At 52.1% G+C, this 27,698-nt stretch overlaps 2 protein-coding genes across 2 annotated transcripts in view; one reads left to right on the top strand and one right to left on the bottom strand.

The window, feature by feature from the left end:
- The first annotated feature begins 5,567 nt into the window (after nucleotides 1-5,567).
- NAGPA (N-acetylglucosamine-1-phosphodiester alpha-N-acetylglucosaminidase) lies at nucleotides 5,568-18,092 on the top strand. The gene is made up of 12 exons (XM_086622284.1): nucleotides 5,568-5,695; nucleotides 5,973-6,458; nucleotides 10,972-11,111; nucleotides 11,673-11,781; nucleotides 12,067-12,195; nucleotides 13,236-13,444; nucleotides 14,494-14,541; nucleotides 14,886-15,014; nucleotides 15,991-16,122; nucleotides 16,322-16,382; nucleotides 16,940-17,185; nucleotides 18,064-18,092. Exons 1-11 carry the CDS (start codon nucleotides 5,568-5,570, stop codon nucleotides 17,172-17,174), a joined length of 1,806 nt encoding a protein of 601 aa, XP_086478410.1. The 3' UTR covers nucleotides 17,175-17,185; nucleotides 18,064-18,092.
- Nucleotides 18,093-19,941: 1,849 nt separating this feature from the next.
- The window catches only part of SEC14L5 (SEC14 like lipid binding 5), a 38,018-nt gene continuing 30,261 nt past the window's right edge, over nucleotides 19,942-27,698 (bottom strand). The window contains exons 12-16 of the mRNA XM_009981649.2: nucleotides 27,458-27,592; nucleotides 26,883-27,020; nucleotides 25,828-26,073; nucleotides 25,266-25,444; nucleotides 19,942-23,655 (exon numbers count right to left, since the gene is read on the bottom strand). Coding sequence (XP_009979951.1) covers nucleotides 23,550-23,655; nucleotides 25,266-25,444; nucleotides 25,828-26,073; nucleotides 26,883-27,020; nucleotides 27,458-27,592 — 804 coding nt within the window. The 3' untranslated portion in view covers nucleotides 19,942-23,549. The remainder of the gene's footprint in view (nucleotides 23,656-25,265; nucleotides 25,445-25,827; nucleotides 26,074-26,882; nucleotides 27,021-27,457; nucleotides 27,593-27,698) is intronic.

The raw sequence follows: 27,698 nt of genomic DNA on the forward strand, positions 1-27,698 counted from the left end.
ACTGAAAACTCAATTCGAAGAGTGTCCCCACATCTCCACTGGCAGAGGAGGACAAATTGTTACTGGTTATCATGTCCAAAATCTTTCACAAACGCTACACAACCTTCAGCACAAAGAACGTGCCTGGTTGTTATGGTTTGAAGGGGGGGGGGGGGAGGTCCGGGTGGCAGAAGCTGCCCATCAGACCGGACTCCCGTCCCCCTCGGGGCTTGAGCCAATCGGCGCCTCTGCGAATTGCCCTATTTACGTCGGACAAAGGAACCGGAAAGGTGTGTGCCTGTGCCCAGGGTCAAGGAGATGAGAGGGGGGCAGGGCCCCCGCTCCCGGCTCCCGGCCGGGCCGGCGGCCTGGGCCGGGCCGGGCCGGTGCCCGCTCCGTCGAGGATGGCGGCGGCGGAGGCGCTTGGGGAACTCGGGGAGAGCCCCGCTGCCGGGGCGCCCACCGGGCCGAGTTCACCCAGACAGGACTGAGATCTCAGAGAAACGGCCACACGGATCAGAGGTCAGTGAAGATGGAACGGAACAGCGTGTGCCGCGGCTGAGTCCCCTTTGCCAGCAGCCCCTTTGCAAACAAGTCCTCGGTGGAGCGAGCAGAGACCCACTCGCAACCAGTGGATGACCCACGTCGGGAAGAGATGCCTGAGCCTGAGACTATTGTGAATCATGGGCACAGGTAGAGACACATTTACGCATTTTACGCATTTTATGCATTTACGCATTTAAAGTCTCTATGGAGACGCATTTAAGGTCGACATGACGCCCCACGCCGGAGCGCATTTAAAGTTTGTTGATGACCCACGCCAGAGCGAGTGGCTACAGCTCCTTAAAAGCCCAGGACTGGTAAAGCCCGCATTTGGGACAGATCCGATGGGGTAAGGATTTGCCCCCCAGCGGGCAGGATTCACGCTTTCGCCGTGAGTGGGGGATCCACTGGAGCAAGGGACAATGGTGTAAGGACTCCTTTTCCTTTAAGAGAAGCGGCAGTAACAACTTGGAATGAACTGACCTGCACTCCCCCATTCCCTGCCCCCCTGCGCCGCTGGGGGGAGGAGGTAGAGCCGGGAAGAAGAGGCAAAGGGGGGGGGAGTGGTGTTGTTTTTAAGACCTGGCCTTGTTTTCTCGTTATTCTCTTAAGTAACCGTTTTTGTGTGCTTTTCTCTTTCTAGGTAGCTGTTAATAAATAGTTTTGCGTTAAGAAAAAGCCTCTTTTGCCCGGGACCGTGGTTGGTGGGTGCTCCTCTGTTCCTGTCTCGATCCTCAGCTCTTTTATTACATTTTTCTCTCCTCTCCATTTTACTGGACTGGGAGAGCTGCGTGGGTTTGGTTGCCGGACTCAGCCTAACCCACGACACTGGTCATACAGATTTCCAGAAATTTAACCCACTTGCAATAAGTTCTCTCACTTGAGGTCTGTTTCATCAGCTGTAAGATAAGCCATCTCCTCCACGTCAAGAAAGCGGAAACTTCAGAGAGGTCTTAACAAGAATCTTCTCTGAGAAGGAAACCTCAGCATTGTGGATCAATCCATTTCCCCTTATTTCTTCTTTTTTTGTTCCATGTAAAGATTTTGAACACACCTCTGCACTAGCAGACCAAAAGCAACTGCTGAGGAGAGTTACAGGAAAAGTTATTTGCAATTAAAAATAATTGACGTGTTTGAAGGGAGGTGTATCTTCTAGAAAGCCTTGTTCCTGTTGCTGCTGAAGAACTGTGCATATTTTATTACACATATAGTGTAAATTCACACAATTGATTCCAAGGTGATTCAACTTCCCTTTCTTACATGTAGGAATGGCTTTCTAGTCTCCCTAGGAATGTTTGCTGAAAGAAGGCATCACAAATGCCTGCGTGAATAACAAAAATAATCCTGATTATCCCAAGACTTTTGTCAGGGAGGTAATCTTTTTATTAAATGACATTTTTTAGACAGATCTCACGGCATGAATGCAGAATGAAGACTCCAATCTGCACCTCTTCTGAATAAGCCACTTTGATCAGAGACTGAAACAAGTTTGGAAAAACACCCTGCGTACGAAGGAGAGCAGGAAGACCCAGATCTTTGCTAAGAGAAGACAAGCCAAGGGTGACCCCAGCAGCAGTGGTCTCACTGTCAGGGCACAGTCCCACGGCATCCCCAGCCAGGTGGTGACAGCAACAGGTCCCATGGAGAGCCCATGGATCGTCAGACAGAAGCAAGGTACCCAGGCCAAGGCCAAGCCACCAAATCTAACCCATAATAACCCAACAATTCAGGTGTTCCTGAAAAAAGGTACATGTACCACATAGCTCAGGGAAGAACTGAAGGCCACGTCTGAGCTTAACCAAGGCTTCCAGACTGTTGGCAGAGGGGGTGGGGGTGAGTGTGGTCAGGGCAGTTGTGGGCTGCTGCTGCCCCCAGGGCCCTGACAAACCCATACTTTGAAACCTCAAATCCCTTTGCAGGTAACTTGTGTGCCAGGTTGAGTAAATTCACATTCACCAGTTCAGCCACATCATCCTTTTACCATGTGTCAATATAGGGTTTTTTAAAGAAAAAGTGCTCCTGAAAGATGCAACGGATACACTTGAACAAATGCTAGTGTTATCTCAGGCAGCCTGTTTAAAGTAGTCGGAGAGCAAATCTCCCCTCAGTTCAGTATAAAGCCATTGCCCCGTGTCCTGTCACTGCACACCCTTGTCCAAAGCCCCTCCCCAGCTTTCCTGTAGCCCCTTTAGGCACTGGAAGGTGCTGGAAGGTCTCCCCGGAGCCTTCTCTTCTCCAGGCTGAACAGCCCCAACTCTCTCAGCCTGTCTCCATAGCAGAGGTGCTCCAGCCCTCGGATCATCTCCATGGCCTCCTGTGGACCCCCTCCAACAGCTCCAAGTCCAACTGAAGTTCTAACTTGCAGTTCAGTTTTACCATTTGATCTCCCTGACTAAACCCTACTGCAGCCTCCCAAACGCGTATCGTTTTAACATCAGAACTGATCATCATCCATGCAAGCCGTACGACTTCGTTTAATAGCTTTCTCCACAGATGGATGTTCTTCCCACAACACAGCTGTTGCAGCAGGATCACTCAGCAGGTTCCTCTGCTGCCGACAACGTGTTGCAGGCTGTCAACAGGGAATGCCGCTTGCACGGAGAGGTGATCAGTCCTTGAGCTCATTCAAGAGTGAAATAGCATTAGATCTTTTAAATCTCAGTCTTGTCTTGCAATGCGAAGAGGAGCTCCACCTTGGGCAATAGTTTTTTATTACAGCAATACTGGGCACTCATCTACAATGTGTTTTTTCCTGGTACATCTTAGAGTATCCCAGAGAGTCAGGGATGATTTCAGCGCAGCCCCATTACCGGTGAACGGGTGCATTTTTCTCTAGCTCAAATTCTACTGAATTCTGAAAAGATCTTCAGCTTCACTGGATCTGAATTAACATCCTGAATATTTCTCTGATATCTCTCAATCTGCTGTCTCAATTCCTGATCCTACCAGGTGCTAAATACCTTCAACATCTGCATTCCACTGGGTTCTAATACACGTATGAAACAATTTTCAGCTGTTTTCAGTCTGCTGATCCCTGTTTTCTGGTGCAAATGCAGATGCCAAGAGCAAATAGAAGCCTCTTGACAGAAACATTTGCCACATTATCTTGCCAAGGCCCTGTGGAAGTAACTGAACTCCAGGGTGAAAAATAATTCAGAGCCTTGTTCAAGAGTTTAAAACTAGATTAGATGTACTGACTGGGAATGAAATAAGATGCGTCACGGAACGCAGAAAACAAATGGTGTTTCTTCACCATAAACAGGAGCAAAGGCACGCATAAAGGATGCTCTTCTGCAGATGCCATTGGCCATTGGCCACCCAGTTGGAATGGCGTGCTGGGATTCTGGTTGTGTTTCTTTTACCCCTGTGACAAAACCAGATGTCAGCAAAACCAGATGTCAGCAAAACCAGATGTCAGCTATTACGTTTCCATTGTAATTCTCCATATTGCCTACCAGCAAGTATGTGGTAACGACAAAACCATCGTCCCCTCTTAAAGCACATAGCTAATTACAAGTGGGAGCAGACAAAATAAAGCCTGGAATATTTACCCAAAGATCCAGTTCAGAAAGCATCTTCTTCTAACTGGGAAAGCAGTCAAGGTCTCTTCAAGAAAAGCCCTGCTGTCCCATGTCCCCAGCCTACTTTTACACAGACACCCCTGGCACGGGCAGTCACGCGTCCATGCCAGCCTGTCGGAGAACTGTTCTTTCAGGAATCTCTCGCTTCATTCTCACCTAGCTCACCTGACAGCTACTTTTTCACAGTGTCATTTTAACGCAAAATGCAAATTGCTTTGGTATTTACTTCCTTGAGTAGAGTGCAAGTATCATGTCCTGTGAGGGAAGGAGTGACTGATTCCTGCCAGCTGTCAAGCATAACACCTCGAATTCCGTATATCCATATTTTCTGGCAGGTTATCAAACTACTTCAAATGCCTTACGAGTGTATCAGCTTTATAGCTACAGCGACTTGAGTTTATGAAGTCGCAATAAATGTTCCTGCCTAGTTGTCACCGAAATTCCGGACCGAAACTAACGTAATTCGTAGTGTTGGAAAGTGGGCGCTACGTAATTGCGGTGCCGGGTGCGTGGGGGATGTCTCCTCCTGGCTGCACCCCCGGCCCCTGGACAGGAGCTTATTTATATGCTGCAATCGTGCATATTCATAACGTGTTTACATAGTCACGGTTATTCTCTTCAACAATTGGTTCATTTTGTCTCGCTTTACATGGAAATTACTTCGCATCCTCACTCCTCTTCCTCTGCCCCTTTCTTTGGGGTCTGTTTAGGGGAGGTGGTCGCAATCTCCTCCTGCCGGAATTCCCTTTGGGCAGGTTTAGTGATTTAATTTAAAAGTGATTTTTAATTTAACTACTGAGCTTAAGTAGACCATTTCCAGAATACACTGCAAACAGCATTTCCAAACTTTCTGAAAACGTCACAGGAAGAAAAGACAGAAAAAGCCTTTTGAAAAACCAACATGCTGTTCGATAAACCTGCAAAATTTTACAAGCAGAGATCAGTTCTCTCTCAAAAAGCGTTTCTCATGAATGCATCCGTCTCCCGTCCTGTTTGCAGAGCCGCAGATGTAAGTGATGACCACACCACGGTAATTTGGTCATTTAGTCACTGCCGCGCGTGTTCACAGCCCGGAAAAACGGGAGAACAAAGCTGACACTTTTTCTGGGACGCTCCCCTCAAGGACAGCCAGTTCCTGATAAGGAGTCTCCCTCCTAATCACTTCTGGCAGCTTCAGGGATGGTCGTCGCGTTTTGTTCTTTGGGGATGTGCCAACAGCCTTCCAAACCCTTCAGGAAATTCTTACCGAAAAGTTTTAACCCCTTCATTGCTGGATAACAGTCTCCAGAGCACTCGGCTGGAGAAGGAGAACGCTGCTCCGGTCACCGCTGACACCTGCGGCTCTGCAGACGGGACGAGCCCCCTGCCCCGGGCACGGCCCGCGCCCGACCGGCTGCCGGCGGGGAGCGGCCCCGGGGCTGCGCCACGGCGGGGCGGCAGGGGGCGCGCGGAGCGCCCGCCAAGATGGCGGCCGGCGGGGCGGCGGGCGGCGGCCGCGGGCGGCGGCGGCCGGTGCCGGTGCCGGCGGGGCGGGCGGTGGCGGCCGCCGCGCTGGCGGCGCTGGGCTGGCTGCAGGTGGCGCGCAGCGCCGGGTGAGTGTCCGCGGCGGTGTCCCTGGCGCCCCGGTACCGGCGTGCCCCGGCGGTGCCGTCCCGGCCGGTAGCGCCGCTCCTCTCACGGGGTTCCGGCCGGGCGCCGCCGAGCCGGTGCTCCGTGGGGCGAACACCGAGCGGGACAGGCCCCTGTCGGCCGCGGTGGGTTACCGGGGGAGACGCGGGGTCCGGGATGCCGGGGGGGCCTGTCGCGCACACGCGCTGTGCCGGGGCAACCTTGGGGCAACCACGGGGCAACCACATCGTCTCCTTGCAGGAGCCCCCCGAGCGACCCGCTGCTGCAGCCCTATTTCCCGAACGGGCACGGCCCTCGGCACCACCACCGGTTCGTCAGGGACTGCCAGCCCGTCAGGTACGGCAACGTGACACACGAAGCGTGGCCCAGCGACAACAGGACAGGTGGCCCGGTGGCTACCACCAGGACGTTTGTTTCTTACATCCCCCCGGAGGGCGAGGAGCGCAAGGTGGTCTATGGCCACTTCACTTTCGTGAGGAACCCGCTGAGGACCTTCTCAGTGCTGGAGCCGGGTGGCACGGGAGGCTGCCAGGCACACCGCAGAGCCACCGTGGAAGAGACCGCAAAGCTCGGGAAGTGCCTGGTGGCCCAGAACGGTGGGTACTTTAACATGGAGACTGGGGAGTGTTATGGGAACGTCGTGAGCGATGGAAGACTGGTGAGAAACTCCGGAGGGCTGCAAAACGCTCAGTTTGGCATCCGGAGAGACGGCACCATGGTGTTCGGGTAAGAACTTTGGGATCGTTTGGAGAGTGCTCTCTTCTCCCTCAAGACTGGTAGGCGTCACTGAGGCAGGAAGCACTGCCTGGGCGCTGCCTCCTTGGCCTCTCCAGCTAGAGCAGAAGCATGCTTTGAATGCCAGAATTAGGGATGTCCTACCTGTACCCCGTTCAGCTATCTTTCTGGCCATTGGCTTTTTTCCCCTAGGATGAAGGGAAGCTGGATGAGTTACTCTGATGATCTCTAGCTGCTTAGCTTCCTGTGTCTCCTCTCCCAACATGCAACAGGTACACCTGATTATGGTCGAAAGGGGGAGAGGTCTCTGTCCTCCCCGCTGCTCTGGCTGCAGTACAGAAACACTGAGGTTGGAAGGGACTCTGGAGGTGCCTCATCCAACACCTTGCTCAGCACAGGGTTAGCTGGAGCAGGTTGCTCAGGGCTGTGTCCAGTGGGGTTTTGAATATCTGCAAGGATGGAGACTCTACAACATCTCTGGGCAAACCTCTTCCTGCAGTTGACCACCCTTTACAGTAAAAGAGTTTGTCTTAGGTTAAGTTACTTACTGCTAGGCAGAAATCCAGGCATCTCCTGGGTTGCCAGTGTTCTGCTGTGTTGCCCTCTCAGCAGATAGCAGGATGGTTAAAGTCACTCATAAGTGCCAGGGCCGGTGAACACGAGGCTTTTTCCACTTTTCTAAAGATCTTCTCTACTGTTTCCCAACCAGGGAATCTGTGACAGTCACCCACCATGATGTCACCCGTGTTGATCTGCCAGATCTCTAATCCTAACCTGTGTCCCTCAGGTAGCTTGTGGTGAGTGCCAAGGCAGAGCTCTGGGCGTTCCTGCTGCTCGCTCATGTTAAGGGCAGCTGCTCCCCTCTTCTCCCACCACCTTCCCTGGGTACAGACTCTCACCATGTCCTTATTTGTGTGCACGCAGCTTGGATCCCCTTTTGTCTATACTCTGTTGTTTAAAGTTCTTGTGCGCATGTCACCCCGTGACCTTCGCTTTGCAGCCTGGTCTACCACTTCCTCACTTGACTGTGGGTGATCATCTCCCTCCTGTGTCCTTCCGGGTCTAAAGCTCTCCTCAGCAGATCACCTACTTAACAGAAGTTACTTTTGCCTCACTTGGTCAGGTCCTCATTCCTCAGAGAAGGTTCTATCCTTGTAAAAGTCAAATTCTTGTTGTCAACACCAGCTGTGCTAGTGCATATTGACCCACAGAATCCATCCACTGCTTCTCAAGCCCTTCTTCCTCACCAGTGGGATTGAGGAGAGAACTACCTGGGCTACCCTTGGCTCTCACCCCCCGAGCTGAGCAGTTGCTCTTGATACACTCCTGGTTTCCCCTGGCAGTGCTGTTGGGGCTCATGTGGAAGAGCAGCAGGGTGTAGTAGCCTGAGGGCTGGAGAAACCTCAGCAGTCTCCTGATCTGACCCCCCAGCACACCTCCCTAGACAGGTTAGCAGATGGGGACCTCTTCCCCCCACAGCAGGGAGCTTCCCCCGATCCCTCACCTACCTCCTCTGGTGCTGCTGCAGGGCTCAGGCTCAGCTGACACAGACACTTCATTTCACAGAGCTCCCAGGGCACTGAACCTGGGTGGAGGAAGAGCTCCCTCCTGCTGCCAGAGCTCACAAACTTCCAGCCTTCATCATCACAGGAGTTGCCACCCCAGTGAGCAGGTCCTGGGTGCTCCTTCTGGGCATTATGGGGTGCAGGGTTTTGTTTCTGCAGGCTATTAGGGAAGATCTGTTAATCTCTTTCTCATCATCCCTGCTGCTGTGCAGCATGCAGACCTCCTCCTGTAGCTCCTTGTCCCAGCAGCGTAGCTCCTCAGCCAGCATACACTAGGACATCATTTCCCTTGGTCCCAGCTTCAGGGAGAGACCCCAGGCATCCCCACAGCCTGAGAGCTGGAGCACTGCCTTCTGCCTCCACAGCTTGAGCTGAATTGAGGCATCAGCTACACTGCAGGTAGTTGCAGAAGCCACTGGTGGAGCCTGTGCCCTGTGGTATGTCACCAGACATTGCCCTCTGCAGAATTTCCAGCTCCACACCACATGAGCTGCAGCATCTCTCACCTCCTGAGAGTTGTGCCCTCAGCCTGGCGGTTATATAGGCCTCTTCCTGCCAGCTGAAAGGGTGTGTGATGCTCCCAAATCAGGAGCCACCTGGAGACAAAAGCACAAAACACCCTGTAATGAGGAACAGCTGACAGAGGGACTGTTAGTGCTTGCTGGAAGTAGAGGCCCCCAGTAGCCGCCCTTCCCCAGCAGCAGAAGGCACCATAAAACACCATAGAAGGGTTCCCAGAGGTCCTTCTGTTGGTCTCAGAAGTTCTCGGAAGATTGAGCAGCAGTCTGGAAGCTGCTGCATCTGTTGGCTGCATTCTCCATCCTCCTGTTAGCCCGCTTCCGTGTGCCCTCAGACCTCAGCAAGTGTCTGCCAAGCCAGACTGACTGTACCAAGCCAGGGCTTAGTGTCCCGCCGTTCCCTGACAGCCCTGAGAGCCACGGCCTTAATTTCCGTGGTGGAGGGGCTGGGGGAGTTGGTGACATGTCCACTTTTTCTGCCGAGGGGACCAACAGCAGCTGCAGGAGCACTGTGGAGTCCTTATTCCCTGCTTCTCTCCTGCTCTGGCAGGGCTTCCCGTGTTAAATGGAGTGAGGGCGCTGTGAGCTGTTGTCTGCTCGGGTCTTTGTGGCTTCCAGAACACGATATGGGAAATAGTTTTGGTGTCAACCATTTGGGCTGTCAGGGAAAGTGGTTCTCACTCGACCCTTTTGTACCACCTCGTGCTCAGCAGGACAGTGCACCAGAGCACGGTGTCACCCCCCACCTGGCAAAGATGCTGCCTCTGTCACCTCAACGGGTGCTGGACGATGGCAGGCTTCAAAAGCTGGCAGTCAAGTTGTCCCTGCTCAAGCTGTTGTGCAGTTTGATCCGTTTTCAGCCGTGTTCATTTTGTCTTCGTGTTCCCTTCCCGGGGGTAAAGGGGTTTCTTTTTCGGTGTTTCCCATTCAGGTGTTGCCAATTACTCTTTTCCACAAAGTGTGAAGCTTTGTTTGGCTGCAGTCTTGGACACTGAAATAATCGAGAAGTTGAGCATCCAGCTCTCACAAGAAGCGTGGGCAGCAGGGCGAGGGAGGGGATTCTGCCCCTCTGCTCTGCTCTCCTGAGACCCCACCTGGAATACTGCGTTCAGCTCTGGGGTCCCCAACATCAGAAGGACATGGAGCTGTTGGAGCGGGGCCAGAGGAGGCCACGAAGACACTCCAAGGGCTGGAGCACCTCTGCTGTGGAGACAGGCTGAGAGAGTTGGGGCAGTCCAGCCTGGAGAAGAGAAGGCTCCGGGATGATCTTATTGCAGCCTTCCAGTACCCGAAGGGGCTACAGGAAAGCTGGAGGGGGGCTTTTTACAAGGGCATGTAGTGACAGGACAAGGGGCAATGGATTTAAACTGAAAGAGGGGAGATTTCGATTGGATCTAAGGAAGAAATTCTTCCCTCTGAGGGTGGTGAGGCACTGGACCAGGTTGCCCAGAGAAGTTGTGGCTGCCCCATCCCTGGAAGTGTTCAAGGCCGGGTTGGATGAGGCTTTGAGCAACCTGGTGTAGTGGAAGGTGTCCCTGCCCATGGCAGGGGGGTTGGAACAAGATGATCTTTGAGGTCCCTTCCAATGCAAATCGTTCTGTGATTCTGTGATTCTATGCCTGGAGCACGTAGAACGATCAGTTTTAAACCAACACCCACTGGCAGAGCGTACAGCAAAAGCACGGCTGGTCGGCCCCAACCTTTGCTGCTGTCAGTTCCCAGCATGACCTGTCATCCGGTCCTGACGAGGCAGATGTTACTCAGCACCCTGATTCTTGAGAGAAGATCCCTTGGGCAGCACCCCACAGTGACATGCAATGCCCCATCACGGAGTGGAAGCTGAACAGTCCTTCTGCTGTCCGACTGCCCAGTGGAAGGGTTTGCTGTCTGGAAGAGGAGAGGAAGCTCTTTCCCAGACGGAGGGGAGCAGGGAGCATCCAGCAGTGTCTTCCCTTCAGTGCAGCTGTAGGCAGACTGGACGCTGCTGCTGAAAACCCTCTCAGAAGCTGTTTGCTGTCACCGTTTTGCAGAGTGGAAGCTGACAGCCAGCAAGATGTTCCAGCTGCTTCCACAGATCCCCAAGTATTTGGCAGTGGCTCTGCCCTCACGTTCTGCCAGGTGCTTCCTGCCCTTATTATCCTGGCTCGGGTCCACCGGCAACGTTGCTGGCAGGAGTTTGTTTCAGACACAGTGGCCTGGGACCATCAGCAGGACCATCAGTGGTTTTGTGCGGAATAGAGGAGACAGGGACCACTGTGGCTGCCAAAGTGGTGTTTCGCACTGCTTGGCTTCTAGCTTGGCATGTAGCTAGCCTGTGTTCAGCCACCTTCTCCCTGCTTCTGGAGCCTGCTGGCAGCAGCAGAGGCCCTTCTGTGACGCTGCTGTGACTGTGGGTAACCCCTCCTGCTCTCTCTTTCCTAGTTACCTGTCTGAGGAAGACGTCTTGGATCAAGTGAACCCTTTTGTGCAGCTCGTGAGCGGCGTAGTTTGGCTCCTACGAGACGGAGAAGTGTACATCAGTCAGAGTCAAGTGGCTGAGTGTGGTGAAACTCAAACCACAGGTAAATATCGTAAAGCCTGGCCTCAGCCTGGGCGTAGCTTGTCCTTCTCACAGGGCTGTTGGAAGGAGGGGGTAGCAGGAGAAACTGTGTCGTCTGGTTGCACTTTGCTCTTCACCTCAGAGGTCCAGATATCTTCTGTGCCCCTTTACCCCGAGTCTGGGCGAGCGCAGCACAAGAACCGGGCTGCCTGCGAGGTGAGGCTGCACCCGCCTGCTCAGGGCTGCTCAAGACAGTTTGGTGAGGACTGTGAGCAGTGGTGGCATGACTGGTGTTAACACTTGTCCAGAGAAACTCAAAGCAAGTGCCTTTTCCAGGAGTTTAAAACTGAGGGCTTCCGAATCCCCTCCTTTGTCCCTATGCCAGACAAAATCTTGACAAGAGTGCTTCTGGAAACGTTATTCCTAGATGGGCTTGGATGAGCAAGAGGAGCCTGGCCTCTGTCCTTGTTATGTTTCAGTTTAGATGAGCTCCTTGCTGTGAGCTGTTCTGCAGACAGATGTGTCTAAACAGCCACTTCTGTCACCCACAGCTGGTGTGTGAGTTATTCCCTCTCCTGCACAGGGACCTTCAACAAGTTCATCAATGTGGTGTCAGCCAGGACTGCGGTCGGACACGACAGGCGGGGGCAGCTGGTCTTGGTTCACATGGACGGACAGACGGAATCCAGAGGGTAAGGGCAGGGTTGTGGTACGGCCTCAGGTCAGGTGCAAGATCGATCTTGCACTCCATCACTGGAACTGGAGGGACTCTGCAGCTGCCAGGAATATGTTTAAGGCAGAGTTTCAGAGCTCCGGAGGTCACCACTGTTCCATGTCTTTCAGGCAGAGCCAGAAAAGGCTCCAGGCAGTGAGTCAGCACGCCTGGGATGGGAGAGCTTCCCCACTTCCACTGAGGAGCCACCTTCCAGTATAACACTTCCATTGAACGAGCAACAAACAACTGTTTGCTTTCGCAGGGTCAACCTCTGGGAAATGGCCGAATTTCTGAAGCAGCAGGGAGTCATCAATGCCATCAACCTGGATGGTGGAGGGTCCGCAACGCTGGTCTTGAACGGGACCCTGGCAAGCTACCCCTCTGAGCACTGGTAGGTGCCCAGGGCTGCAGGAGTAACCACGCAGCTCCCGTTGGCGTGCAGGGCTCGGTCCTACCCCTCTGCTCTGCCGGGGGGTCCGGCTGCATTGCTGGAATCCACAACGTAAAGGCAAGTGACAGGTTTTCAGGGAGAGCGACTCTAAAATTTAAAGCAATTCAGTGACTTTTTACATACTTTTTCCACTTAGTCACCCGGCATTAAAGTTTAACTGTTTTCAGCCGTGCTGCAAAGCTGTTCGACGTGACTGAGTGGCCTGACGTGGGTATCAGATAAGGAAACAGCTCCAAGGCTGGGAGATTCGGAGCTGCACGTTCACAGGAATTAGCAGAGATCCCTCCACAGCTTATTATTAGGGAAGAGGAACACTGAGTTGGAGACCCTGCCTCATGTGAGAGTACTTGGAGAATATTTTATGTTAAATTTAGTCTTTTAGTAATTTCTGACTGTGAGCATGAAGGGATTTAAAATTCAGTTGGCAGTTTGACAGCTGAAAGCGAAGCGTTGCTGTAACTGCAATGACATCACTCACATCAAAGCAAACAATAGCCAAGAAAAGGCGGACTGAACACCACAGTTAGGGTGGTGAGGCACTGGAACAGGCTGCCCAGAGAAGCTTCGAGCCTTGAACACAGCTGGAAGTGTTCAAGGCCAGGCTGGATGAGGCTTTGGGCAACTTGGTGTAGTGGAAGGTGTCCCTGCCCATGGCAGGGGGGTTGGAACTGGATGGTCTTGAAGGTCCCTTCCAACCCAAACCATTCCATGATTCTATGATTCTATAAGCTAGGACTGCTTAAAGGGAGACTTTGCTTGGATGTTACTGTAATTCTGTGTTTGAAGTCCTGTCCAGTGGGAGTTAACAGTTAAAACATCGCCTCAAATCTAGTTTTATGTTTATATTTTCCCATTATTAATGTTCTCCTTTGCCAACATGAATCAGGATGAAAATTTGTGGGTTACACCAGCGGCTTTCACGTCGGGCTGGGAGCAGCGCAGTGCTCACACACCTGACAGGACCCATCTTCTGTCCCCAGCTCCTTCGACAGCATGTGGCGTTGCCCTCGGAGCATCTCGACCGTCATGTGCATCCACGAGCCCGCCTGCGAGCCCGCGGACTGCAGCGGGCACGGGGCCTGCGTGGAGGGGGAGTGCCGCTGCGCCGGGGGCTTCTGGAGCGGCCCCGCCTGTGACATCCTGGACTGTGGCCCTTCCAACTGCAGCCTGCGCGGCGTCTGCACCGACTGTGAGTCACTGCGGTGCGCAGCGGCTTCCAGCCCGCAGGTGCCGGTGGGTGCCCGTGGGTGGCTCTAGGGGAAGCATGGGCCCGGGCAGTGTATCCATGGGGAATATCGCTTACCTGCGAGGCGCCGCGGTGGGACCTCAGCGTGTCGCCGTGTGCAGTCCTGGCTGGTCCACGGAGTCACTTCCCACCTGGGTGTGAAGGAGCGTGGCTCACGTGAGCTGGCACTGGCAGCAGCTGCTTCCTTGGCTGCAGGACAGCGTTCCTTGGAGAGGCTTCGCAGCCCCGGGGGCACAGCCTTCTAGGGCCATGGGTGCTGGTGCTTGGCCAGCCCACGCCCTGGGTCTGGAAGCCAGCTGGGGCTGTGTGCCTCAGCCCTTGTCTGACCTTATGGGTGTAGGGAGCTGCTCTGCCCCTTCCCTCCAGCCTCTGGAGCAGCAGTGGAGATGGTCAGAACACGTTGCCTTCAGGAGACAGCAGCAGGGTGAGGCTGGGACGCAGATCTGGAAACTGGTCCTGTGATGGGACTTCACTTCATCATACGCCGCGTCTGAGCTTCCCTTTTTGCCTCCTGAGGTTGTGCTCCTGGTTTGTGAATCTGCTGATGGGGAAAGGTGTAATTTTTACCAGTGAGCAATTGCTGCTCTTCCATAAACTTCTTTGGAATGTACACCTCCTGCTTCTCCCCTTCTGTACCTCCTCAAACCTGCTTTCCTGTTTCTTTGCTACCTCCCTGATCTAATTCACAGCCCAGTTTGCACCAGTGAAGGGACTGGGCAGGGCTCAGTGGGTCCAGGTGTTGCCAATGGTCGAGCCAGCATTAACCTCTCAAAATCCAGTGAGCAGGAGGTTCTGCCGTGTTTGGCAGCTGTGGTGGGGGCCTGTTTGAACCTACTCTGTGCGCGAGCTCAGGATGTCCTCTGTGTGTTCCCAGCAGAAGCAGGGAGCGCCAGGCAGGCACACCAAGCAGCAGAAGCTCCTCAGTTTGAGCTCCTGCTGTTCCTGAGCCTTTCCCTGTCGTCCTTAACGCCTGTTTGTGTGTGTTTCCGCAGCTGGATGCCTGTGTGATGCCGGCTGGACTGGCAGCAACTGCAGCCAAGGTAATGCTGACTTCTGCTCCGCTTGTCCAGAGCCAGCAAAAGGATAGTGTGACCCACTTCCTGCCTGCAGTGGAGGGGGGATCCCGCTCACGCTCTTTTCCAGAGGGAGCAATGAAGGGAAAGGCTGCAGAGTGCTCGTTTTTTGCCAGTGTGAGTTTCACTGCAGCCTGAGTCTCTTAAGATGGGGTCGGTGTGGAGCGCTTTAAGCTCCTTGTTCAAGGCACAGGCTCAGGCTCTGCCCTCTTAGCAGCCCTCAGCGCCCTGTGCCAGTGGGTACAAGCATGGGGTGGGATTGCTGCCTTGGTAACAAGGGCCCCGCTGAGATCTCTGCTCGTCTCCTGTAGCGTGTGCTCATGGTTTCTACGGGGACGCTTGCGCCCAGAAATGCCTGTGCCAGAACGGTGGCTCGTGCGACCCCGTGCGCGGAACCTGCTCCTGCCCGGCTGGGTACTACGGCACCAGCTGCGAGCAAGGTAAGGGCTGCTCCGAACAACAGCCTGGGCTGGGGAGAGGCTTTGGTGCCACCTCACGGTGGTAAAGCAAGCGTGAGGTCTGCCAGGCAGGCTCAGCGCTGAACTTCCCAGCTGGAGCACAACCTGCCAGCTCCCAGCTCCAAAGGGCTTGCCTGCCCGACCCAATTTGGCTAAAAGGAAAGGGAGGGAGCAGAGAGGAAAGAGGAGTTTTCTTCCTTGTGGGAAAACCGTGGATTCCTGTTCAGTCTGTGCCCCAAAGAACTGCATTGCTCTCCCGCGTGCATGAGCGTAGAACACAAATACTGGAACACGAGAGCCACGTTCTCCGTTGTGTGACCACAGCGGCTTTTCCGAAGCGCTCGAGGCCCCCGTGGGTGACAGAACAGCCTGCTCTGGTGACAGGACAAGTTAATTCCAGCGTGGGTGTCAACTTCTCGTGTGCGTGGTTAGCGATGCTTTGTTCCGGCCTGGGAATGCTCCGCCAGCCCGATCCCTTTTACAAAACCTTCACCTTGGAGTACAGAAAATGGCAGCAGTTCACTCACAGCTTGGTGCTTTCAGGCTGGAGGAAGCGGGGCGGGCAGGCAGAACAGCTGGGGCAGGCTGCAGGAGACCTGAGGCCCTGACTGCTCAGCGCAGCTTGTACCCCAACACGAGCACTTGCTCGTTAGGAATGGGCCGGTGATGCCCCTCCTCTGCCTTTGCTTCCGAGCCAAAAAGAGCAGGGCTTGGATACAGCAGGGAGAAAAACGCAGTAGAGGCAGCAAAGCCAGAGACTGCCGTGGTGACAGCAGCAACGCTGAGACCTCAGAGAGATGTAGGTGAGGTCTGAGCCTCTCCTAAAGCTCCAAGTGTGCCCGTCCTTCCTGGGAGCGGGCTGGTGCAGCTGTGGGAACAGACACTGCTGAGCTGGGGAGCTGCAGAGCGACAGACCAGATGGTTTCCGTGGTTCACTTCTTTGTGATCAATTTTCCAGAGTGTCCCATGGGCTGGTACGGGCCCGGCTGCCAGAAGCAGTGTGCGTGTGAGCACACGTGTCCCTGCGAGCGGAGGACGGGCAGCTGCAACATCACCTACGACTCAGCGATGCAGGACCAGTTAAACAGAGGTACCTGCGAGCAGAGTGGCTGTGGGTTTTTTTTTTTTTAAAAAAGAAGTTGGAAGAGCAGCTCTAGTGCATAATGTGCTGTTTGCAGAGTTGTCAGCTCCAGCTGGCTGTGGTCCCACCTAAAGCTTACTCTCTTTCAGTGGAATTTTACACCTTGCCCCCAACACTGCCTTTCTTCCCTCTGTTCTTTGTTTTCCAGCGGAGCGGTGTTTGGCTTCCCTGAACAAGGCAAGGAGCAAAGAAAAGTTCTTTCTGTCAGAGTAAGTGTGTGATACTCATCACATACAGGTACACACGGAGCCCATGCAAGATGGAGCTGTTCGTGCCACCTCCTGGGTGCCAGGGCAGCGTCTCAGACCTGCTGCTTCCTTGCCCAAAGCATGTTCTGACCTCATTATATCTCGTGACAGGAAGGGTGAGGATATGGAAGGTAAACTGGTAGAAACCCAGTCATAAGGCAAGTGCGGAGCAGAAGCTCCACCAGTGACAGCTCGTGCTGCGAGCCCAGCGCTCTGCAGCGTACAGTTAAACCAGGGCACCCTTTCCTCCCCACCAACGCGCCGCATGTGCAGCAGACACAGACAGTTCCACCAGCAGAGCACAGCTGCTGTCGTACTGGTGAAGCTGGTTGCTCTGAGTGGAAGGCTACAAACAGCCATTTCCTCAGCAGCCTTTTGCAGAGCACCTCACCTGCCTGAGGGCATCACTTGTGATGGCAGAGAAGGGGGTGCAGACCTGAGAAGTCATTTGCGTGCTGGGAACACGTGAAAGCAGGTCAAGATATGTTACTCAGGTGGATTTTTCTTCTGTCTGACAGAAAAAGCTGGATCTCCGTGACCTCTGTCTTGGCTCTGCTGCTCGTGATTAGCGCCGTGGGCAACGTGGGCCTCTTGCTGAAGGCCAGGTCAGAGAGGCAGCACCAGAGCGGTGACTATCTCTACCACCCCCTGAGGGAGATGAACGGGGAAGCCAGTCACACCTCCACGTCGGCTGCCTGCGAGCTGGAAGAGGCTCAGGAGCAGAGTCAGGCCCTGCTGCAGAGCCCCGGATGAGAAGAGATGAGGTATTTGACTGCCCCTCCGCCTTGGCTGCTGCAGAGGCTCTATAAAACTGCCCACTGACCCAGGGCAGCCAGATACCTCAGCCATAGGATCACAGACCAGTTTGGGTTGGAAGGGACCTCAAAGACCATCTAGTTCCAACCCCCCTGCCATGGGGGTTTCTGCTAGATCAGGTTCCTGGAAACTCCCTGGATTCTGGCCCAGCCCTGCAGAGAACAGGGTGAGCTTCCCCCCGTTCTGCCACTGCTCCGGCCAGAGCAAACGAGGCTGTGGAGTTAGTTGCCATGAGAGGATGCAGGGCACGAGCCCTGGGGCCACCTTCCACACACAGGAGTGGGTAAGGGAATTGCACAGCTGCAGCAGGAAAGGAAACAGAGAACTGGTTTTCCTGGGGGAAACAGGTGAGGAACGTAAGCCATAGGTGCCTTCTCACCTGAGCAGCAGTGAGTATTTTTTAAGATGCAAGATAAATTGCCTGTAGCACAAAGCTGGCTTAAGGAAGGTGTAGTCTGCAACTGTCTGCCCTTCCCTGGTAAGCTCAGACTTTTATCAGAAAACTGAAAAAAGTTGGTTTAAAGTGTTGCGACAGGTGCAGCACACCATAAACCCACAGCATTCCACAATAAACCCACAGCATTCCTGTCTGGCCGCAGTGGTAGGCTCGGAGCCCACCACCCAGGGTTGGGGCTTTCCTGCCCCTGACATTCTTCACACAGCCTGTGGTGACTGCAGAGCCAGGGTTTTCCCACCGAATCCTTAGTCTTAGGAGTGGTCTAACAGATGCTTAATGAGCGCTGCGTTTTTGGAACAGTACAGCAACATAAAAAGCCTTTTCAGTTAAAAAAAAAATTTCATTTTTGCCTTTTCTTGTACCTCCCAGAAGCCGGTGTGCTCTGCCCAGCTGCGTCCCCTGCCACCACGGTACCCCCCGCCACCACGGTACCCAGCCTGGAGCTCTCCCCGCTGGGGAAGGGTCGGGACAGCAGCATCCTGGCATGGTCAGCACGACATGACCGAGCTGTGGGATGGGGCTTGGGCCAGTCCACGCAGAGCCCTCGCTGCTGCCAGAACTTCCCTTCCCTCCTCAGAGGGAACGACTGCCGGCAGCGAGCCGGGCCCCTGATCAGTAAGTACTCCAAGGAACCCAGGATCCTGAACATCTCAGCTGGAAATCAGACGTTTTTCTACCACATATCCTTGCACAATGCATTTAAAAAACCCAAACAACAAAAGTGTAGTTGGGTTTGCTTTCATGTGGGGGAAAACCGCCCACAAGGGGGGTTAGAGCCTGTCTGAGCCTGAATGCGAATGTTTTTATGCACTGGTTTTATCTCTCCCAGTAAAGGATGTGCAGTTTTTGTGCCACTGTTGGCATCAAATCGACCTGTAAACGGAAGATTCTATTTTTCTATTATTTACAGCAGACTATTTGAAACTTGAATAAAGTCTCCGTTAGTAACAGCTGCCTGAGACTCCAGTTCTTTACACTCAGTTGCAGAAGGAAGACGGGATCCTTTCCCAGTTCGTCTCAGTTGGCCGTTCGAAGCCCGTGGGCCTTTTTTATTTTAAATAACCAACTGCATCGCAGGATGATGCGTTGTACCAGCCTGCTCTGTGGTATGAAAACAAACAAAACCCACTGCTTCTACAGGAAAAAAAAAAAAATTTTAGTTAAAAAGTAGGAATAACTGAATACAAGCACGACTCACCTCTGTTTCTGTGGGTAAAGAGCAGCCCGAATGCTTAAATCTTCAGAGTTCACCCCTGTTTGAACAGTTGCAGCAGAGAATCAGACAGGTTCTTTAAAGATGCTTTTTTATTTCCAACATACAGAAGTGAACAGCTCCTACCAGTACTGCAACGATGGACGTTTGTTGTCAGGCACCAGTTACAAAGCACTCTGCCTGTTGCTGCTGTGCTCCAAAACAACTTTTGGGTTTGTTGGGGGTTTTTGGCTGAGAAAAATCAGGACTTCAGTATATAAAAATGAAGACAGCCGCAAGGAAGAGAAAGTAAATGCTTGCTAAAAAAAATAATAATAATATCCATTTAATTTATATTAGCTAACTAATAGCTTGGAAGTGGCCACTGATGTGATGAAAAGCCAATGCACATCCCATGATTCCGGTTTAGCCTTCCAAGAGAGAAATCATCAGCTCTAAGAATCCTCACAAACATGCTGGAAGGATATGAAAGCTACTGGCATGCAGGAATCTCTGACAAACGCTTGTCAGTTGTAGTCCTTAGAGTGGAGGAGCTCCGTTTCTGGCGTTATTTGGCTCAGAGTGTAAACATTTTGGATGTTAAAGGAGTGCGAGCGAGGAAAACGTGTTCCGAAAAAAGGGATTCCTCCGACTCCCATACGCTGCTGTTAGTGCACAGCAGCTTCACACCCGAGCTGGTGGTTGGGCTCATCCCTTCCTACCAGGAATTCCACTTTGCAGTAAGAGTTACAGATGTAAGACGACTGCATTATGGCATTTTCAAAACCTGTTGATGAATAAATCAATTGGGATTCGAAATTCTTATTAAAAGTTGGGTTTTTTATTAAAAGTTGGGGTTTTTTTCCCCTGTTACTGAAAGGGAATTGATCCAACCAAAGCAGCCACTCAGAATTCCCTTATGGGAGGACAGGATTGCTGCCAGGATTGCTGCCCCCAGCAGCAGGCACGCAGGAAGCTGGGCAGCGCCAAGCCGTGCGCCCGGTGCGTCCCCGCTGGCAGGGTGAGCGCCAGAGGGGCCGGTCTGCAGCCCACCGCCCAGCTCCAAATTGCTGCTGCCCGCGCTCCAGTCTCCCTGGGTCCCTCCCGAGGCCGAGCTGCTCCGTCTATCCGTTAAAAAAAAGCCCTTTTCAAACTGGAAAGGCAGCAAAACAGCATCACCCCAAGTCCGGTCCGACAGCCATCGCCAGTGCCTGCCCATGGGTGACGCGCTCTGCGTTTGCCTCTCCCAGTCCCACTGGGACACGAGGCCAGCGAACGGGGCAAACTGGTAGAAATGGCTAAGAAAAAAGGGGTTTATTGGCCATATTTAAATTGTAAACAACGGCACGACACTCTGTACCCACAGCGTAGTGCCCCTTCCCTTCAGATCCCGTACCACACATCAAACATGGCAACAGCTCTTTGAGGTAGGTAGTGTGTTTTGCATCCGGAGCATCCGACAGGGGAAAGCCCCAGTTTACCCAGGAGCTGGTTTTTAAGTACCCAGCTCATTACCCGAACGCAGCCCGACCTCACTGGTGTCACTAGGAGCAGCTGCTGGGATGCTGGTGGGGAGCAGGGGGGGCTTTGCTCCCTCCCTGGCTCAGCACCCAAAGCAGGAGCCTGTTTTTCCAGGCTCTGGCTTACGAGTGGCTCCCGGGGAGCCAGAGTCCAGAACTCTCCCAGTCTCAACTCACAAGAGGTTGCTGTGAAGAAGAGAGTTTATTTTCTAAAGCACACTGATGTTGTTTTAGGGGGGAAAGGGGTTTTTAGAAGGATTCTGTTTCCTCTTGGATCTGCAGCTCACAAAGGTTTAGAAAGCACAGCATCAACCACCTTTCTCCTCTTATGTTAACATCCAGAAAAAAAGGGAAAAAATGTATATTGGATTATTTAAATTGGTAGCTAAGTAAACTGGGAGGTGGAATAACTCAGACAGCGTTGCTTAAAATTGATGAGGGAGAGATAAGCTGCTTCCCAAACAGATGTGTGCAGCCATCTCCTGTGGGGCAGAAGAGCCGCACTACCGAGGGAGAAGAGGGAAAACTACGGTGGTGATATCCCCGGGGCCGGCAGGAGGGAACGCTCTGTAGGAACAGCCCTTCACCTCTTCCTGGCTCACTCAGACCTGCCAGGCAGTGCCCAGTTCCACGTGCCTCCCTGGCAAGAGTTGAAAACCCAAAACTTTTACTGGTGGGAACAGAACAGCACATGCCACGTTTTAAAATAAAAAAAAAAATCCAGTGCAACGGAAGAGATTCTTAAGGAGAGCAAACCAAGGGAAACAGGAACGTCACCACCGTGAGACGGGACCAACCGTGTAAGAATCGAGCCACAAGAAGCCGAAATCCTGAAACAGCACGGGGAGGACAGGGCTGGGTTTGCTCCTGATGCTCTGGAGTCAGTGTGAAACTCTCCTTCCAGCATCAGAATCAATTGTGGGTACAGGATTTCACATGAGGGATACACACATGCACTTCCAATTCCAGAACCCTTGATTTTCCAGAGCAAAGGCAGTACTCCTCCCTCTCCATCAGACTCCAATTACGCTGAAATGCCAGAGACAGAAGTTTGATTCATCTGGGGGAAACTGTGAAGTCCACGGAATTGTCTGAAATCAGACCTTTCCCTGCAGAAGTAAGTCACCTGTTGCACTCTTAGAGCGAGAGATGCAAGGGAGAGTCATGTCCTGGGCTCCAATCCGTTAAAAACACCAAGTTACATAAAAACATCAAGTTCATCTCCTGTTGTTCCAAACATTGGGCCTCTTTCCTCCTTTGTCAATGCCTGGTGCTTCAAAACCAGTAAGCAGAACAGCAGGGTCAGCAGGAACGACCTTACACCTACATTGTTCTTAGATTCCATCAACCTTAACAAAAACGTGGTGAGAGGGAAAGAAAGGCCAAGTCCTCACTGAGAAACACGGTCATGGATTCACCAACTGCCATGCTGGAGGAAGCAGCCACACTCCCACCACCCACCCAGGACCATCTGTGCTGGGGAACTGGAAACTCATCCATTTGACACCACGTTCACCGTAGTACGTGACACGAGCCGCTGGGCTGGGACAACCTGAACCACCACAGGGGCAGTACCCTCACCATCCTTCCGGAGGCAGCGGATCTGTGCAGAGGCAACATCCAGCTGGTGAGGAGCACAGCTGGATCCGAAAGCAGATCCCCATCTGCATCAAGTCCTGCATGCCTGCCAGCTGCAAACACTGCCAAGGGCAATCGAGTGTTTGATGCCCGATTCTCCTTTTGTTGCCACCTGGACAAGAACACACGTAACTTTGCTACCCAGCCTGCTGGATGGATCACTACACATTTACTCTCTGGAATTATCAGTGGATATTATGGACAAACACGGTATTTTTGGCGTGTCGCCAAGACACGTTGTCTTCTTACAACTCCTGAACTCCATCCTTGCTTCTTACTCCTAAGAAACATCCCTTGAGTCCAAAAAGCACTGGGGTCCAGCCTCACCTTGCAGGAAAAGGCGACGAGCAGCCCTTACCCCGAACGCAGCGTAGGATACAGCCCTTTACGCGAGAACATCCAGCAAGCACAAAGATTAGAACCTAAGGAGAAAGATTTCTTGGGATCGAAGACAATCAGTTACTCCTTTCTAAAACCAAAGTTCATCCCATTAAAAAAGGTGACTGGATTTAATAAATAGTCATTTCTGAAATTATAAATAAGAATTAATTTAAAATAAGCTACTATTTGAATAAATACGTTTCAGTAAGTGCTTAAACACATACATGCTTTTTTTTTTTAAATTTTTCTCTTCAAGTTAGCTCATGTTTTAAAGAAGCGAGTTCTATAACACTGCCATAAAATTTTGTGCCTTCAGGAAATAAAATATTGCTTTTCTTAGCCCTTTATAATTTGGTTCCGTTCCCATCCACTTCGGTGAGATGGGTCAGATCTACTCATTATTGCTTGTAAACCTGAGGAAAAAGGAACAACAGTCTATCTTTAAGGAAGATGTTGCTCGCTGGAGGCAGGTTCTCTGCCTGCGCTCGCGAGAAAAACAGTTCGACTTTTGCGTCTCAGTGGGATAAAAAAATCCAACACATTTCCTAAGAGCATCCTGTTGAATCGGAAGAGGTTTTAGGTTTGACCTGGAACTGATTTCTGAACCATCCTCCTATCTGTGTAAAGGTATTTACAGTTTGCTTCAAGTCCCTGCACCTGAAATGCCCACTTGACTTTCTGGGGTGGAACTGGTACCCTGGGCACCCAGGAAACTGGAGTAGTTTTGCTACACATGGATAATCTCTAGTCCTACAGATCAAATGGATAAGGCAACATCAGTCTCCACTACCACACGTAGGAAAAGGACTGATTGGAAAGAGCCCTTTTAAAGTTGAGTGACACACGGATTCACACAAACTGACATTCATCCCAAAACCACGATTTGTGAAAAAGACGACCGAGAAGTCGGTGTCGGATAGAAAGTTCCTAAATGTGCCATTGGAATTCTACAGTTTTTATGTTGAAAGTAGCTCCCAGGAGGCTCTCCGTGTCCAAACGGCGGTCACACGGATGACGGCCTCAAGGCTCGGCCCCTGTAGGCTCTTTGGTTTGGTGCCCAGAGCGGCTCGGGGCGGGCAGGAACCCCCCAGTGCCTCTTCCTTGCCACTCTAGCCTTGGCCCTGCTATCTAGAAAGGTGGGAGCTGCTCTGGGACTGGCTGGAAGATGTCGTGGCTCCACTCAGCTGGGAAAAACCGCTGTTGCAAGATTCCAGGCTTGACATGGATCCCCTGGGACAGGATAAAAAAGATGCATTTGTTAGGAAGGCAGCTATTTATGGATAACTGTACATCTGACAGGAGAGCAACTGACGCTCTAGAAGGCTTGCAAAAGTATTTTATTTTTTGTCTCATCAGTTTCAACTCCGTCTCTAAGCAGCTTTGTGTCAGGATGAAAAATTAAACTGTCACAGACGTCTTTTTTCCCAGCTAAAGACATTACACCGTGTCTCTTGCAGTTATTCTGGGAGCGGGAGGCAGCTGGAGCCTCGGTGGGGCACCCTGAACGCTGCACAGCCGCCACTGCTAACCCGAGAGCTCACCCTGCTCAGCACAAGAGCTCCAGCCATGGTCTTCAGCATCTTCTGCCAAAGCAGAGGGGGTTCACTGCAGCTGTGACCACCTGTTCCTGCCACATTTTATGCAGGAAGAGCAACAGGGAACAGGTTTGAAAGACTGGAATGAGGAATTTGCTGCTGCTCTGACTCCATGGGATCTGGCCAGGCCACATTCTCAAGGTCACCCCCTGCCCATCTGCAAGTCTGGTCTCCCTAACGCTTCCTCCAGCTCCTAGAGAAAGGTCAAGTACTTGCAAAGAATTCAAATTGCTGGGTGATCTGAGGAGGCCTTTCAGCATTAAAGGAGGCCAGACAAATCCTGCTGACACCGATGTATTCACCTGCTCAGAAAGCGCTCTCCAACTCACAGCTGTGATTGTCCCCCTCTGCTCAGCACTGGGGAGGCCACACCTGGAGTATTGTGTCCAGTTTTGGGCCCCTCATTTCAAGAAGGACATTGAGGTGCTGGAGCAGGTTCAGAGAAGGGCAACGAAACTAGTGAAGGGTTTGGAGAACTTGTCCTATGAGGAGCGGCTGAGGGAGCTGGGACTGGTCAGTCTGGAGAAGAGGAGGCTCAGGGGGGACCTTATTGTTCTCTACAATTACCTGAAAGGAAGCTGTAGGGAGATGGGGGTCGGTCTCTTCTCCCATGTTAGGAATGACAGGATGAGAGGGAATGGCCTCAAGTTGTGCCAGGGGAAATTTAGGTTGGATATCAGGAAGAATTTCTTTCCAGAGAGGGTTGTGATGTTTTGGAACAGGCTGCCCAGGGAGGTGGTGGAGTCCCCATCCCTGGAGGTGTTTAAAAACCGTGTGGATTTGGTGTTGAGGAACATGGTTTAGGGACCCTGACAGTGCAGGGTGAATGGCTGGACTCAATGACCTTCAGGGTTTCTTCCAACCAGATGATTCCATGATTCTTAAGTGCCAGATGAAATATGTATGAAACAGCCCAGCTGATATTTGTTAAGTTACTCCAAAAGTAACTTCTCAAAGTGTTCCCAACTAAGATCAAAAAACTCCTCAGTCAAAAAACCTCCCCCTCTTCCCCTGGCTGCAGGCAAAAGCTGAAGCACAGATTCTACTGGTGGACAAACAGCCAGGGGGTCCCTCATTACCTACAACACTAAAGGGGATTCTTTGCCCAAAACACCACCAAGATTTGTCCATCTAACTTCATGAAACACACACCCTGTGGAGGTCGGTGGTATCTGGATGCTTAACTTGCCCTCAGTCCTCATTTGGCTTCTCTATGGGAAGTCAATCCCCCAGTAAATCTCCTACCTGAAGTCCTTGGATGCCAGCACCTCGTAGTAGTAGATGAGCTTGCACTTGTGGCTGGAAACCTGCAGAGAGGCAAGAACATCGTCCACCCGCGGGAGGCTAGTGCCAGAGCAGGGCACGGGGCCGTGCATTTTCCACTGGAGAATGTAAAAGCCAGGCCAGCGAGTCACGTGAGATCCCTGGGAGAGAAAGAAAGTGCCATCAAGTGACTACCAGGTGTCTTAAGAAACAGCCAAATGACTTGGCAAAGTCAAAAGGAACTACTGAGGTGACTCCTTTGGGGACCACACATCATTCACTTATTTTACATCCCTGAGCCACGTCTCTGTAACGCTCGTAAAAAAAAAGCTTTTTATCATGGATTATGGAGTCTCTTTCCAATGGCTCACTCTAAATTAGGACTGCAGTAGCAGCCACCTTCACAGGGAACCCAGAGAATGATGGCCGCAACTATTTCCAAGCAACACATGATTTCCCAGGCTGTCAATCCCTTCCCCTCCCACCGCCATTCTGGAGTTTGCTAGGACTGTAAGATCCACACCAGGACCCAAACACATCTGACCTGGATGCTTTCTCCTTCCCGACAAACCAGTGGAGACTCCATACGGCTGTAGTCCACCCCAAGGACCCACGTCTTATCAATTAGCTGTGTATTGTCCCCAGCAGCAGAGCTACTTGGTAACGTGGCTTCTTTATGACTTGTTTCAGGAGCTCGTTTGGAGTGGAAGAGGCTGAACACCACATCTCCCTTCAGGATGTCAAAGTCCCAGGTGATGACGGATTCCCCTTCCAGAATCTCCACAACTATCTAAGGAGGGAACAGAAGCAGCATGTTCTAAAGAGCCAGGTCTTCAGGTGGCAGCCAGCACATCCCTCCCCGCTCTGCAAACACGCTTTTCTCTACAATCCTTCGGTTAAGCTACTGGTCTTAATTCCTACGGAGGATACAGACTGATGCCCCTTGCCACTTCTGCCACACTACATCTGCTCAGGTGTTTTTATCCCACCTCTCTCCTGTCTCAGAGTTGCTTGTAAATCATTTACCAGTTCTAGGAAGACCCCAATGGAACTGGAGCAAAGCGTTCAGGACACAGCAAAGAGCACCTTGTGAGCAGCCATGCACTCCATCAGGCACTGCTGCTTTTTAAGGAATCTAAGCCAGCCAAATCAGTTACTCATCGTCAGTGAAGCTGGTGGACTGTCTCAACAGTCAAGTGCTCCTTTTTTATTTTCCGATGACCCCCAGCAGGATGTTCCCAGTACACACCACCTTGTATCACCACCATTGCAGTCCCAGCTGAGAACGGAAGCTGCGCTATCAGAAGGGAAACTGAGGGAGCTTTATTTCTCCAAAAAGCAGAAGGAAGAGACTGTATCTTACATCAGACCAGGCCACAGCAGAGACAAGAGACACTGCTTCTCAAATCACTGTTCTTAACTTCCACACTTTTAGCTGTTAGGCAGCATTAGCCTTCCCAAGAAAGGCACGCTGCTGCTGGACCGTCTCATGCTCATGCTTTGGGAGCCCTTCGTTGTTCCAGTCAGCCTTAACAAAAGGAACACAGCCCTGCCACCAGATCAGCTCCTCCTTCAGCCTGATGAAGTTCTGGTTAGTACCTCATGTGGGGCTCCTCTGAGGACGCTCGCAGAATGATAGATAGTTTCTGTCCATAGCCGGATGTGATCCGAGTTCTCTGGCTCCTCTTCGGTTTGATAAAGTGACTTGGGAACAAGCCCACCCTCCGGGACAGTACACTGGAAGAGTCAGACACACCAACGTGAGGGTTCACACTCATCTAGTGGGAAAGTAACAAGTCATCTGTACCATGAACAGCTGGTTCATGTACCATGAACATCTGTACCATGAACAGCTGTCTGTCAGACACAGAGGATGACACCCTCAGCCAGTATAAGATTTCACAGTGGGACTAGGTTTACTTGAACTATTATGGTTTATCTAAGCTCCATTCATAGAGCTGACCTCTAACCCCCTGATCCAAGGCAGCACCACAACTTCAGGGTGAAGCCATCTGTGCACAAATTAACTGCCCTGTGCTCAGAGTAGGGGTATCCCAGCCAGAACAGAGGTTCAACCATCTTTCAGAAGGGAGTGGAAGGCCAGGACGTAGAGGAAGAAGGAATCCAACTTGCATATGGCAGGTTCCACTTGCACAACAGGAAGGAAAACTCACCATGCAGTCTCCTCCCAGGAAGTCTGGGATCACGTCTTTGTCCACGTAGTCCACCAGCCCTCCCGGACCCTGATAGTTATTCCCACTGTAAATGAGGAATTTCTGCCTTGTGTTCTCATTGATAAAGGGACTGACCTGGAATAAAAAGTGGACAGAAGACATCACTGCCACTGGGTGAGATGATGTTCATACCATCTTACATGGATGTTTCAGGCTCTAGACCGGAAGGCCTCATCAGCAG

The sequence above is a fragment of the Tauraco erythrolophus genome, chromosome 17 (assembly GCF_009769465.1).
Source record: "Tauraco erythrolophus isolate bTauEry1 chromosome 17, bTauEry1.pri, whole genome shotgun sequence".
In the NCBI taxonomy this organism is placed as follows: Eukaryota; Metazoa; Chordata; class Aves; order Musophagiformes; family Musophagidae; genus Tauraco; species Tauraco erythrolophus.

Coding starts and splice junctions, on each gene's coding strand:
- NAGPA (XM_086622284.1), top strand. CDS start 5,568: ATGGCGGCCGGCGGGGCGGCGGGCGGCGGCCGCGGGCGGCGGCGGCCG. Junction 5,696..5,972: donor CAGGTGGCGCGCAGCGCCGG/GTGAGTGTCCGC, acceptor GTCTCCTTGCAG/GAGCCCCCCGAGCGACCCGC. Junction 11,112..11,672: donor TGGTGAAACTCAAACCACAG/GTAAATATCGTA, acceptor TCTCCTGCACAG/GGACCTTCAACAAGTTCATC.